This window comes from Lycium barbarum, unplaced genomic scaffold (genome assembly GCF_019175385.1).
Source record: "Lycium barbarum isolate Lr01 unplaced genomic scaffold, ASM1917538v2 unchr_scaffold_07, whole genome shotgun sequence".
Taxonomy (NCBI): domain Eukaryota; kingdom Viridiplantae; phylum Streptophyta; class Magnoliopsida; order Solanales; family Solanaceae; genus Lycium; species Lycium barbarum.
In genome coordinates this window covers 341,009-356,239 of record NW_026843404.1, presented here as the reverse complement: position 1 = coordinate 356,239, position 15,231 = coordinate 341,009, and the positions used below count along the sequence as shown (strand labels likewise).

General features: G+C 33.2%; 2 protein-coding genes across 3 annotated transcripts; one reads left to right on the top strand and one right to left on the bottom strand.

The window, feature by feature from the left end:
• Window positions 1-2,426: 2,426 nt before the first annotated feature.
• LOC132625568 (UDP-glucuronate 4-epimerase 1) lies at window positions 2,427-4,134 on the top strand. Its single transcript, XM_060340162.1, has one exon. It carries the CDS (start codon window positions 2,596-2,598, stop codon window positions 3,889-3,891), a length of 1,296 nt encoding a protein of 431 aa, XP_060196145.1. The 5' UTR covers window positions 2,427-2,595; the 3' UTR covers window positions 3,892-4,134.
• Window positions 4,135-8,198: 4,064 nt separating this feature from the next.
• Window positions 8,199-14,704, bottom strand: LOC132625567 (putative clathrin assembly protein At5g35200). 2 transcript variants are annotated; one of them, XM_060340160.1, is made up of 16 exons: window positions 14,236-14,704; window positions 12,679-12,809; window positions 12,525-12,594; window positions 12,306-12,403; window positions 11,839-11,980; window positions 11,656-11,756; window positions 11,110-11,193; window positions 10,925-10,975; window positions 10,752-10,817; window positions 10,605-10,670; window positions 10,421-10,501; window positions 10,116-10,193; window positions 9,702-9,842; window positions 9,532-9,610; window positions 9,307-9,422; window positions 8,199-8,827 (listed from the first exon to the last, which is right to left on the bottom strand). In XM_060340160.1, the coding sequence occupies exons 2-16, from the start codon at window positions 12,751-12,753 to the stop codon at window positions 8,276-8,278; spliced, it is 1,800 nt and encodes a 599-aa protein (XP_060196143.1). In that variant the 5' UTR covers window positions 12,754-12,809; window positions 14,236-14,704; the 3' UTR covers window positions 8,199-8,275. The 2 variants fall into 2 exon arrangements, with proteins under 2 accessions (XP_060196143.1, XP_060196144.1); XM_060340161.1 differs by lacking the exon at window positions 10,116-10,193.
• Window positions 14,705-15,231: the final 527 nt, after the last annotated feature.

Here is a 15,231-nt window from a genome sequence, read left to right as displayed (position 1 = left end):
AAGTTCTTCAATTCTAGCGATCTTTTTAAATTTTTTGGAAAATATCTGGTAGTAAGTCCTTCACACTACTAGAAATCTGTGAATTTTCCACGGATACTTTTGTTAAAACATTGACATTAATATGAAATTTTCAACAAACGTACTGATAAATGACTTTTATAAGATTTTATATGATACCATGGTAGAATCCATCAATAGTAGCCTAATCACAACAGACGGGCGGATTTAGAGCATTATATAGGTTCACATGAATTCAATAACTTTTGTTAGATTCTGTAAATGTGTTAAGAATTCTGCTAAATATATATAAATATTTGTGTATGAACTCAATAAATATTTAAAAGTACCCGTAAACTTTAAATCTGAGACCGCCTATGCCGATAAGAAAATTGGGAGAATTCTTTATGATTTGTATTCATCATAATGACCTTTCTTATATAGAAGTAAGACCTTCTTTCTCCTAGTCTAATAAGGTAATCCTATTCTAATAAGACTACAAATCCTATATTACCATAATTACAACAACAACAACAACAACAACCCAGTGAAATCCCACATCGTAGGGTCTGGGGAGGGTAGAGTGTACGCAGACCTGACTCCTACCAAGGTAGGACGGCTGTTTCCGAAAGATCCCCGACTCAATAAAAGCATAAAAAGAAGTCAGATAAGGTTAGATAAGGTTAAGAGATTCAGATAAGAGATTAGATAAGGTTATATTACCATAATTACAATTACCATAAATAAAACTATCACAATTAGACTAGAATAGGTTCCATATACATTATTAAACTTACATAGCCCAAATTAAAGATAAAAGGGGACTAATGTAAAACAAATTCAAGTGACCAACAGCATCATTTAATTTGTAAGCTCTATTCTCGGGTTTTTTCATTATTACACGTTTATAACAGACGGAATGTGCTGGATTGGTTAACAAACCACACTTTGCTTAACAGCGAACACCTAATTTTTTTCACGTTCAACCTTATTTTTAAGCTTTCTTTTATTTTAACCCCACTTCAACCACCGATGATTGGAATCTTAATCCTTCGTTATATAAGAGATTATACACATAAAGAAATAATTAATTAATCAAGAGTGAAGGGTCATGGAACACTCCAGAATATCCAAATGGATGGCGTAGTGCCCCGCCCGTAACCCCCATACATGTTTAATGCATTTATTAATTTATACTCTCTGTCTGTTTTTTTTTAGTTTGTCATAGCACAAGTTAGTCTTATCAGAGAGTTAAATATATCACTAATGTTTAATTCAAAGTTTGACTTATATTTTAAATACTTTCCTTGGTAATTAGCTTTTAGAGGGGATAGGGGAATAAAAAGATAAAAGGGATCGGGAAAATCAGATCCATATTTATTATGTGGAAGTCATATTGGTATCATTAGATTATAAGATTTGACAGTAAATTACTGACGAAAAGGAGGATGCTATGCTGCTAATAAAATTCGAATTCTTCACCTCGGTGACTAAAATAGGAAACTCATCAAGTGAATTAGTTTTCATCCTAGAGCGGTTATTTCAATAGTTTGAGTAACATATTATAGAGTAATTGTAAAATGTTTTCACAATACCTTTTTAAATGTTTGAAAGCTTTATTAATAATACCAATTTGTTACAAAATAGTGATATCTTTAACATATTATATAGTTAGGACCTTCATAGAACCTTCTCTAAGCATAGTTATCAAGAAAAATTACAATAAATATTTTATTACGACGTGCAAGCTGCACCAAGTGTGCCTCCTTGTACGGCTTACAAAAATAGCTTAATTAAAGCATGTACTTACTTAAGGTCCCAAATATTTTTTTAAGGAAATAAGAATTGAGTGTAGCAATAATTGTAATTTCCACTCTTACTCTTAGTGTCTCACAGGTCAATTGTTTTTGTACATATTCACAAATTTAGTTTTAATTATATATTTTATAAGAAACCCGAAAATAACTTTTGCAGAATTATTTTCTTATAGTTAAATTGTAGGCAGAACACCTCAATTAACAAATTGTTTTCTTTGTTTCCAATTGGCTTAATTGCTAGAGAGTATTTTCTCTGATCTAAATAAAGAATGTGACCAAAATAATTCAATCACATGGAAAAAGTTTTGCTGAAGCACTTAAAAGTAGTTACAATTACAAAACATTAATAAAAAATTAAAATAAGGTGTGCTAAAACTTCCACCTAAAAGCAAAACATTATCCAATTACAGTTTCTATTTTTACCCATCCCTTTCTCACTTTCTAAAAAGGCAAAAATCCAGTTTCCTAAATTTACACTGCTTGGCATTAGCTGTCTCCTCGAAACTCTCTCTTTCTCTCATCAATAATTTCTTTATCTCCCGTCAGTACTCTTTAACGCGTTCACGCGTTTATTCAAAGCTTTATTTCTTCTCTATATATATATTCCTCTTCTTTCTTCTTCCTTTCCTCAGGTGCAGACACAAAAAAGAAGAAAAACAATCTCACCATTTTCCTCTGCATCTACCAATTACAAAAAAAAGATTCAATTCAAAACAACCCCACAAGTTTCCTTTTTCATTTCATTTCTAACAATTTCTTGCTTTTTAGGTTTTGCAAGAACATGAGGGGATTGGAAGAGGAATTTATTCCATCAACACCAGGAAAATTCAAAGACAAAACTTATTACTCCGTTAACCGTCAATTCCACAGATGTTTCGCTTCAACAAGTACAATGTTCTTATGGGCATTATTCTTGATTGCTTTAACGGCTTCCTATTTGAGTTTCCAGTCATTCATGGATTCCGGTACCCGGTATCTTTCCTCTACATGGGGTAGTCTTCATTGGGAAAAACAAGTCCGTGATTCCGCTCAAATCCACCGTGTCAATGGTATGTCCGTACTTGTTACCGGTGCAGCCGGTTTCGTTGGTTCCCACGTTTCAATTGCTTTAAAAAAACGTGGAGACGGCGTCGTTGGGATTGATAATTTCAACAATTATTACGACCCCACGTTGAAGAAAGCAAGAAAAAATCTTTTAAATTCTCAGAATATTTTTATTGTTGAAGGTGATGTGAACGACATGCGTATGTTAGTGAAGCTATTTGATATTGTAGCGTTTACGCATGTTATGCATTTAGCTGCGCAGGCTGGTGTGCGTTACGCAATGGAAAATCCACAATCTTATGTTCATAGTAATATTGCTGGACTTGTTACACTTCTTGAAGCTTGTAAAAATGCTAACCCACAACCCGCTATTGTATGGGCTAGCTCCAGTTCAGTTTACGGGTTAAATGAAAAAGTACCATTTTCTGAATCGGATCGGACGGATCAACCCGCTTCGTTATATGCAGCTACTAAGAAAGCGGGCGAGGAAATTACTCACACGTATAATCATATATACGGTTTGTCGATAACCGGGTTGAGGTTTTTCACGGTTTACGGGCCGTGGGGTAGACCTGACATGGCGTATTTTAGTTTTACGAGGAATATATTGCAAGGGAAACCGATCACGGTTTATCGGGGCAAGAATCGGGTCGATTTGGCCCGTGATTTTACTTACATTGATGATATTGTGAAAGGGTGTGTGGGGTCACTTGATACAGCTGGGAAGAGTACCGGGTCGGGTGGGAAGAAACGGGGCCCCGCTCCTTATCGGATCTTTAATTTGGGTAATACGTCACCTGTTACTGTTCCAATGATGGTTGCTATGTTGGAAAAGCATTTGAAGATTAAAGCTAAGAAACATGTTTTGGATATGCCTGGAAACGGTGACGTTCCGTTTACACATGCGAATATCAGTTTGGCCCGAAAAGAACTCGGGTATAAACCGACAACCGATTTGCAAACCGGGTTGAGGAAATTTGTTAGGTGGTATCTCTCTTATTATGGATACAGTCAAGAAAAGTCTGTAAAATAATTGTGGGTTTACTTTTTTCTTTTATTGTTATTCTTAGAATTTTTAGATTTTACTTTTTTTTTTTAAATCACCGCAAGAAAGGTGAAAGAAAAGAGAAAAAAGAAAGAAAAAGAATATTATTCTTTTCTTGGGGAAGGAGGAGTGAAGAAGATTGAAGAACTCCTTATTCCTTGTTAGAGTATTATTGTTGTTATTATTACTTGCTTTCCTTGTAAAGGATAAAAAAGTTGCTTATTCTGTCAACGGCATTTGCGCTTTTTAATTGTACTCTTTGAATTGAATACCATATAAAGCACTTGGTATAGCATGCAAGTAAAACTAGCATGTCTATCTTTTAGTGGTCGTTTGGTTTAAGGTATAACATGGGTTATGCCGGTATTAATTTTTATACCACGTTTGGTATAAGGTATAGATTTATTTCGGGATTATTTTATACCTTGTAGCAAACGTGGTATAAAAATTAGTGCTGGAATAACTCAACTTATACCTTCTTAACCCACTTATATTGGTATTATTTTATACCATCTGAAAGATGGTATAAAATAATACCAACAGATGGTATAAATTAGTCCCGGGATTGTAATCTCGGGACTATTTTGACCTCAAACCAAACGACCACTAGTCTTCCTTTGGAATCAAAATCAAAGTACTATTATAAGGTTGTGGTTTTTATTCTCATTTGGTCATTCTTTCCCCCTCATTTTATGAACTTAATTGCATTGACACTTCAATATGTGTGCTCAAGTAAATATTAATTAGTTACTCCCTCCAACGTTTTCTGTTTCATCTTTAGCAAGAATTTTGAGCAAAAATTACTACTCCATATCATATTTCCTTTGTCTCGTGACATATTTTCTAGTATGTTGCAAAAGAATGCCACATTTTTGGAAGCTTTTAAATTCTCATTTTACTTCATAAGATGATTTATAACTATATAAATATTTAAGACTTGTTTAGATAACGAATTTTAATTTTTTTATTTTTTTCCTCAAATTTTATGAATTGCCAAATAATATCATATAAATTGGGACAGAATAAATATTTTCCTTAATAAAACAGTAGGTATACAAAGGACATTGGTCCAATAAATCTTGATTTGCGTTTGAAAAATCATAACATATGACAAAATACTTTGTATGAAGAAAAGGTTATTCATTTCGTTCTACTTTATGTAGCACATCTTAAACATATTATGATATTACTTTTTACTTGTCAAGTATTTTAAAAATATATTTTCACTTTTACTTATTATTTTTAATATTTAAAAGAAGATAAGTTTTTTTATTTTATCCATAATATTAAATATTCACTTCAAATTATTTTTTAAATCTAATAAAAATATGCACCAATTAAAAGTGGACAAGTAAAAGTGATTGAGAGAGCATACTTTTGTAACTATAGAAGTATGTCATTTTTTGAAATAGATTACATTACAAAGAAAACAAGTGATAACATAGAGAGTATTTCCACTCCAAACATCGGATGCGAGATATTAGATGTAGTAGTAAAACTAAAGAGTTGGATGAATTTAATTAATATCCTTGATGACAACAAAGATAGGAGAGAAGGAGACAGCTAAGGACCATCGAGGGGGTGGGGGGGACAGCGTGAAATACGGCTACGTGTTTAATGGTGGGGGCCCAACACCCATGTGAGTGATGTAATTCCATTAAATTAGATCTTTTTTAAGTGCTGCAACTTGTAGGCAACCCTTCACCTGTAAAGCTCCTATTGCATGTGTCTAGGATTTTCCCCGCCGACACTCTCAATTGTTGGCTTAATTCGAGTTTTTGTTTTCCTATTGGAGGGACCATAACATTTTTAGTAAGATATTCCCTCCCTTCACTTTTATTTTCCGTCTCTGCTATGGTCAGTAGAGGTCAGGTCAGCGTAATTTAACTGGGTATATTATTGTTATTGTTGTTATTGTTGTTTTACTTGTTCATTTTTGCATATTAAAAGAAATATAATTTATTTTTTCTATTTTGCTCTTAATATTAATTATTCATTCTAAATCATTTTTCAAAATCAATACAATTGTACACTAATTAATATAGGTATCATGATAAAATATGTACTTCATTTATTATTTCTTAAGGGATGTGCAAAATTTATAGTGGACAAGTAAAAGTGAACGGGAATAGATAAATGAAGTTTAATACAGTCAAATTTCTAACCACGTCGGTTGTTTAAATATGTTTTAGCTATTATAGAGAACATACATTATAATAAAACATTAAAATCCTATCCGAAAAAGAAATGATCGTTATAGTTATTAACTTGTTATAGAGAAGTTTAACAGTACTAATTATTTTAATGGTTTAACTAGATGAAGTTGACTATCAAAATTAACTTAGGACAAAAGAACTAAGGAAGTAATTTTTCCATTCGATGTGCTTATCGTTTTTTTTTTTTGGTTTTATGTCCTTAATTTGCGTCTAATGAGATGTTCTTGTGGACTATAGTTAAAGGTAAAGTTGACTGGTGGGAGTACTTAAAAAGATCATTCAGTATTCTATTGATTTTCACCTTCTTTTTTCCAAATACATTGCACCAAGAGGGGAAATGAAAATAATATTCACCATATCAAGTTCCAAAAAGAGAAAAGGACCAAAATCATCCATAATGTTTGGGTTTGGATCAAAATCATACATATTCTTTCATATGGAGCACTAATAGTACATTATGTTTGCATAAGTGGTGCACTTTTAGTCAAACTCCCAAATAAATTTAACGGAAAAGAACAAAAATGCCCCTGAACTTTTAGAAAAGATATAAAAATACCCTTTATTCATCTATTTTGCTAAAACTACCCCTCAATTCAATTTTTTGGCTCATTTATTCCCCATTGACTAACGGACAACACTAATTTAAAAAAAAAAAAAAATTGCACATGACATTTTATTACTGAAAAATTGATTTATTCTTTTAAAAAGAAATCTGAAACCTTGGAATTTTTTTAAATTTGGAAAACTTTTTTTAACGAGTAAAACCTTGACTAACGGACAACACTAATTTTTTTTCTTTTCAAAATGTGAAAAATTGGATTTTTATAAAAATCTGAAAAAAATAAATTTTTTATGGAAAAACTGTGTTTAAAAAAAAACCAGAAAACTATCTTTTTTTAAATCTAGAAGAAAATTATGGAGTATTAGTTTTGCACATTTTACTTAAAAAAACAATCAGTTTTTCAGATTTAAAAATTGAATTTTCTAAAAAAAAAAATGAGGTTTCCACCCGTTAAAAAACGTTTTCCAAACTTAAAAAAATTTCACATGTTTTAATGAAAATCCAATTCTGTTTTTTTTTTTATATATATATAAAAGGCTTACTACATTTGTTTTTTAAAGAAATGGATGTTGAAAAATTATTTTTCCTTATTCTACAAATAACGATTTTTCAGATTTCTTTTTAAAAGAATAAATCAATTTTTCAGTAATAAAATGTCATGTGCAATTTAATTTTTTTTTAAAAAAATTTTTTTTAGTGTTGTCCGTTAGTCAAGGGGAATAAATGAGCCAAAAAATTGAATTGAGGGGTAGTTTTAGCAAAATAGATGAATAAAGGGTATTTTTATACCTTTTCTAAAAGTTCAGGGGCATTTTTGTTCTTTTCCATTAAATTTATTTGGGAGTTTGACTAAAAGTGCACCACTTATGCAAACATAATGTACTATTAGTGCTCCATGTGAAAGAATATGTATGATTTTGATCCAAACCCATACATTATGGATGATTTTGGTCCTTTTCTCTTCCAAAAACAAGAGAATCAATGTAGAAGAAACCAAAAAAAAAAAAAAAAAAAAAAAGAGAAAAGAAAAGAAAAAGGTGCACATGGAGAGAGGAGGAAAAATATGTTTTCTGATTAAATACTCTGTTTGATTATCATTTACATTTACTGCTAACACAAACATGAAGTGCATGGAATCAGCATGAATAATTTCCACGAAATATAGCAAAAACTTACTGTCAATATGCCTAGAAGAACCAGCCAAATGAATCTAACTGAGAAGGGATCTATTGTCGGATCAGAATAAGTATGAACTTATTCTATGTATATCTATCTACTTTGAACTCTTTATATGTATATATAGCTCGACCCCTAAGTACTGGATTCAGTTAAATCCACATAACTCAATCTAGATCCACCTCTTGTTCCCATCTTGCAACAATCTAGTTTGGCTTCCTACTTGGCAGGGGCGGAGTTGACTTATAAGTTAGGGGTTCAAATCCTGTATTTGTATCCAGAAATGCCAAAACTATTTATAAATATTCCGCTGTGAAATCTTAAGATCACTGTAGGAACCTATAAACTTTAAATCCCGGATCAGCATGGACCGCATCTGCTACTAGGTACTGTGGATTGCATGCATTGACAAATGAAATTAGATTAAACTAGCTGGTGAGTTTTGATTTTGAGATACATTAGACAGATCCTGAGAGGGATTATTATGAGTTGTAAGATCTTGGTCAGTGAAAGGATTCCCAAATGGATTTGAGTCATTATTGACCAATGCTGGCGGTCCTTCTAGTCGTTGTTGAGGCACATCAGCTATGTTTTCTTGAATTATTTGCGGTTTCTGTTCTTGAATCGTTCCAGCATTTTGCTGTTGCAGAGACACAATAGCCATTTGCTGCTGCATCATCAAGGCTTCGTGTTGTCCGATGAATTGTTCTTGTGATTGAGACATATTGGCATTAATCTGTTGTTGCATAAAAACACCATAGTCATGGTAATGAGCCATAGCAGCCATTTGTGCACCATTTGCTCCAGAGTTGGTTGGATTATACAATGCATCCTGGGAATTATCAGCTACCTCAAAGGGATTAGACGACAAAACTTCCCTATTGTAAGGGTCATTTACAATATTCTGTCTTGCCATTGCTGTTTCGTATAGATTATCCAACTTTGATCTATCGAGTACACCTCCCTGTATCTGGAAAATAGGACACAGAAATGTTTCAACATAATTGATGAATGGATTGAAATTATATACACAGACAATGCAAATCATTGTTTGCACTATCAGTGTAATTCAGCTTATTATCGCATGCTATCTGTCTTATCTTCATATACACGGACAATACAACTACTTCTTGTGCTGTTAGTGTAAGTTGCTTATGATAGCATGTTATCTGCCTTATTTTCCAGGTTAACGGTTCCACTTATTATAGGCAGTTACAAGTAGATATCTTTCAATTAAGCTGACAGTGTGAACGTTCAATTACACTTCAGTGGATGGAAGCAACTCATAAAAAACACTAGTCCTAATTAAAATGCTTTTTCTGCAATCTGATACATTGATGAACAGGTAACTTCACATAGAAGAAGATAATTATTAGTACAGATTATTATAATGCCAATGACAAAAATAGCTTCCTTTGAGTAAGTCTGCTTGTATAATAAAAGGCTAACCAGTTTATTATCCATGGACGCCCCCTGGTTAGAACTTGATGCTGTAACGAGGTCCAATTCCCAACCTGTAGGTTGACTACTTTGGTCTGAACTGCTCAAAGAATTTGACAGTTCATCTGCACTTATGTAATGAACAAATTTAGTAGAAAGCTTAGACTCTTCTACTTTTGACAAATAATAGGATTAATATAAAGAAGAAGAAGAAGAAAAGAAAGAAAAATATACCAGGTGTACTAATAACTAAAGCTAGGGCGTTGTTATCTTCAAGTGCAGCCGATTGATCTTCACTTGGCTCATCAAAAGACTGCAAATATTTATAATTAGCTATGCTGAATCATTAGGCAATCTCAAGTTCCATTTGAAAGGAGTATTAACTTAGGTTAAGAAGCCCTTACTAAAAGGTCAGGAATGAGGGGCGGGGCTGGAGTTTCCGTGTTACTGTCTTCTTTCGTTTGTACTTCAGTTTCTTGCTCTTCATCAGTCTCTTGTTTGGATCCAGGAACAGCAATGACCTTGGTATTTCTGTCATCATCATCCTGTTTGGCATAAGGAAAAGGAAAATTATCCTTAATAGTAAGCAGAGACGGATTCAGAGCGAGTTCTGTAGGTTCAACTATACATCAATGTATACAAGATCACACCCATTCTTAATCAACTTGCTCTTGATCTTGCAGTCGCCTATGATAGTTATAAGACCATAATTTTTTTTTTCTAACAAGTTTTTTTCCCCTTAGACAAAGTTCATTACACACACACACACACACATAAATATACACACACATATACACATTCAATACTTTACAACATACCGGCTTCCATGTAAGCATTAGAGGTTTTGGTGCATCCGTCAAGTACTCTTCCATTGCTAATATGAACGACTCAGGCGGCTGTATTTTGTGTTTAGAGAATAAATAGCATGCCACAAACAATAAAAAGTAAAAATTACTATATCAAAGTCTGAGGAAAAAATAACATTATCAAACAAACTTAGAGATCTGATAGTGCTTGTTTGTAGTTTGAGATTGAGAGAATAAACAAGGGATGAAATCAAGAGAAACTTGAAATAAGAAATTTGGCACCAAAAGGAATAAAATACAATATCAAAATGGATTACCTTTTCTATTTTAACGTACTTCTGACTTCGTCCAAAATCAAGGTTCCTACATATCTCAAAGAACTCAGATAGCTTTACCGCCTGCATATCACATATAGTTCCAAGTATTAAAACAAAATATGCACAACGCGTCAATGAGCGATCTTAATATAAGCATGCATGTATACCAAGAAAATGAACGTACTTGATCTCCTGCCCTTCGATAGATTTCAAGTGCTCTGACCGCATCATGACGTTGCATCTCAAAAAACTGCAGAAGGTTATTACTCATGTATTTTCTTTTTTTGCAATTTGATTTGACATTAAACCAAATATTTGGATTATATCGTACCTTGTCCACTAAGTTAAGCATCCCATCAGCAATCGCTACATAGAGACTCGCACTTTCTGCTGCTACCTGTATTAAGCAGAATATAAATGATAAGTTGATTTTTGACTGAAAAGCATTGAAGCCAAATGAAATTACTGAATTATACTGTGAAAGGACATTCAGTAATTACTCACAATTGAAAGGGAATGCTGAATCAAGAAATTATATTGAGCTGCTCCCACTGGCTGAAAATATGGTAGTCATTATTCCTCTAAAGCAAAGCAAATGTATCGGTACAAGAACATTATACAGGAAACTTTTACTTAAATGAAAATTTGAAAGATTAGAAGAAACAAATTGTAATTTGGTTGATCATCACCTGGCAAGCGAGAAGGCGAGAGAGCAGTTGTTGTAAACAAGGTATTGTCTCTATCAAGGTTGGGGTAGTTAGCTCCTTCATTCTCTGTTTAGTATCAACAACAATTTCATAGCAAAATAAAAAGACTTGCAGTTTGAAACAGAACTATAATTTCATTGGAAAAACTGAATTTGGCTATAAAACTTCAAGAGCGATGATCATATTGAGATGGACAAATAAATAAATTACTCCCTATGTTTCATTTTATATAAGGGAATTTGACTGAACACGAACACGAAGTTTAAGAAAGAAAGAATGATCATTAACATATCAAAAGTACCATAGACTAGAATATGTGTTCATTACCATGACATTTCTGGTACTGTAAGACATGTTATTAAAGGTAAAATGAGAAGTTTAAAGTTAAGAGTTTCTAGACATATGGTGTCATTTTTCTTGGGTACAGACTAAAAAATTAAAGAAGTGTCAATGGGACGGAAGGTTTCCAAAATAATTCAAGAAATGGAACTCAGTACATATTAGTTTCTTTCAAGGAAAATAGCATACCTTTCGTTCTCTCTGAAAATCATATTTCACTAAGCAGTAGCATTCAAGGTATTCTTCCAGATATAAAGCATAAGAACGAATCCATGTAGAATAGTCCCATGCTTCACAATCAAAACCAGAAGAATTAATGCATATGGTCATTTTATGAATTTTATGATAAACAAAAATATAGGGGACATGTACCATTGGTGCTCGTATCATCCTTGAAATGTGTTAGGTTTAACAAATGGCCTCTATGAGCACTATAATTAACAAGCTCTTGAAGAAATGAAACATCAACTTCCCTCATAGCACGATGAATAACAATTAAAGTTTTTAGGGCAACCTGAAGCAAAAATGAAATACAGGAGTCGTCAGTAGAAAAGAACATATGAACTTCAACCACAAAGAATAACATACAAGTAGTCCTGTCTGATTTATAACTTAATCCACTGCTTCGATAGATAAAACCATGAAAGTGTGCGATTGGTCTGTGAACATTTGTCTCTTTTACATAGTTTGTAGAAGAGCACAAAAGATGGTCATACAGAGAATAAATAAAAGAATAGTAGTAAAAGAAAACAGCAATTGGCAAAAAGAACTAAATGCATTAGTTGAAGTAAAAGTAAATAAAACAAATAGCTAGCTGGCATGGTGTCTTTGGATCATACTTGCCAAGTACGCGTTTTGGCGAGCCTCTTGGAGAGAGTATGTAAGCAATAGCAAACATCTGCTCGAGGTCTGTTGCCTGAAACCGCATTGAAAAGAGCTGCAGAAAGAATAAGTGCACTTATAATGTCAAATCAAAACTCAAAAGGCTCATATATAACACTGAGTTGAAAAACTCAAAACTCAATGTTTGTTATGTGCAAGTTGAAAATTGAACTTACTTCGTACATGCTTCTCCTTTGGCATTACTTCGACATGGTTTGTGGCCTTGAGTATAGCAACATCTAGTTTCTGAAGGAAAAACAAATCTTAATTAGTGGTTTCTCTAGGTCAAAATTAAGACTAAAAACGGTAATATTCGAAGATAAAGTTCACCTTGTACTCGCTGTTAACCTTGGCCATGCCGACCATTGTGGAATCTTTTAAAGCGCCAAAAGCTTTTCTCGCCATATGCCGTAATCAGAACCCGCTACAACTTAATGTTGTAATGAATTACCCAACAGAACCTGGAAAAAGACATGCAACAAGTTTCACATGATGCATTTTGTATTCTTTCAGTCCCGTGAGCTTCTCACAATCGTCTATATATAAACTGTCACATTTATAGAACGAATCACTGACAATTTTCTGTGAGTAACCAAGAAAAAATACGCGAGTTAACAAAACCTAGCATCCCATGAAGAATTTAGTTTCCTGAATGATAATCGGAAACTAGTGTTAAGAATGAAATCATACTAATGATATGACTCTGCACCAAAAAAAAAGATACATTTCAAGCCAAATGCTCACACTTTCATTACCTCAAAACCAAGATTTTTAAAAACAAAAATGTGATTCATTAACAAACGCAATTACATCCGGGGAACAATGTAGTCCCCTGCGCTAAGACACCCCTGCAATATACTCCCTCCGTCCCATAGTAAGTGTCATCTTAGCCAAAAATATTTGTCACATAATAAGTGTCACTTTAGGAAACCAAGACATGAATTAGCTAATTTTTTTCCAATTCTACCCTTAGACAAAAACTAATAAGTTAAAGTAACATCTAAATGATGATTGGTAAAGTCACATAGTAACTTGGAATTATTGGATTCCCAATGTCAAAGGATTACTACTTGTGCATGTTTTAATCAAGAGGAAAAAATACTTTGTTTTTATTATATAGGGGTAATTTAGTAAATTTTACATTGTATTATTGATTTTTTAATATACGTGTTTTTGGCTAAGGTGACACTTATTATGGCACGGAAAAGGGAGTATTAGTATAAGCTTACTGTATGGTAAGTTCAGACAAGTCAAAACTCGTGCCTCTTTTACATTTATTCTATCCTTGTTATTTCGGCTCAGTTTTTCTTTTTTATCGAGTAATTAAGAGCTAATCCACAGGAGCCAGAAGACAGTATTTTTACACAAGTTAATATGTGCGTGTGTGGGTATATGTGACAAAATCGCTAAAGTTTAACAATTGTCAAATTCTGAAATCCATAATTTCAAAAATGGAATGATCAGTGCTTAGAAACCTTAAATCTTGCACCCACCGCCGTTGAGGCACGTGAAAATAAACAAAGAATATGGAACAAGGAACAATCATGTTATAACAGACAGACATGTTGATTTGCAAGCTAAGTGAAACACCATTATGGATCTACTAAGGTTATTACGGTAAGTAAAGGTGGAAAAGTGAAAGAGATATCTATGATTCGTTACCCACGTGAAATAAAATGGAATACTGTAATAGAATAAAACTGGGATAAGCATTCTGAATCACGATTTTAGCGTAATTCACCAAGATTTCAGATGGATAAAGAAAATAGATATAAATGTCATCATGTAAACATATTCATCTATGAATACATGCATGATTACCTGAACATATACATATATATATGAATTATGAACACGATTAATACAAGTAAAAGAGGAAATGATTACCACGGGAACCGATCGCCGTCCGGTGATTGAGTGGGTAATTAAATTAACAATGATGAGGGAAAGAGAAAACCATGCTCTTATTATGCACGTATTATCACTTAAATAATATATTGTTATACCCCGTATTTTTATACGTCAAATTATTCATAAGTTAATCGACATAAGTTAAGGACGGGATTATTTTGGGATATGTAATAGGAACTTTTAATTCTCAATTTTAATGAGTGCACGAGTGTTTATAAGTTTCAACTAGTATGAAAATATTAGTGGAGATTAGAGATTTATTTAACTATGATTAAGTTATTAAGTGGCACATATTGATTAATTAAAGTTAACCAAGTAAATTAGTGGGACATGTGTCAATGTTATGGGCTACATATATATGGTCATAAGATGACTCATAATACACCATTTCATTCACAAAATTCATCCATCAAAATAGAGTTAGTGAGAGAAGCTCTCAAACTAGAGAGAGAGAGAGAAGTTCGGTCACTGTTCACGACGCCGGAACTGTTCACGGCGGCTACTGTTCACACCGGACTGTTCACGACGGCGGAACTGTTCACGACACACTGTTCACGGCGTCACTATTCACGGCCAAGAGGAGAAAAATCCAACCTCATTTCTAGCCTTCCCAAAAATAATTCCTTGGTGTTAACCCACTATTTGGAGGTCCCTAAGTAGCGTGGAAGCATTATTGGAGCGATCAAACCATCCATTTTTGTAAATCGCAAACCCTAACTTTCTTGTGGAGTAAAGAACAAAGGTAAAAATTTCTATTGTTTTATGCATATTGTGGTATGTTAATATGGATGAAATTGGTGAAATATCGTATGTTGGAAGTGGGTTGTGTGCTTGGGGAGTTAGTCGTGTAAATGGGGGTGTGATTGGGTTAATGAATAAAAAAAAAATTTGTAGCATGTTTGATTGTTGTAGAGTGGAGAAGAGAATACAAATCATTAATATATGTATATGTGTGTAGTGTGGCCGTGTATA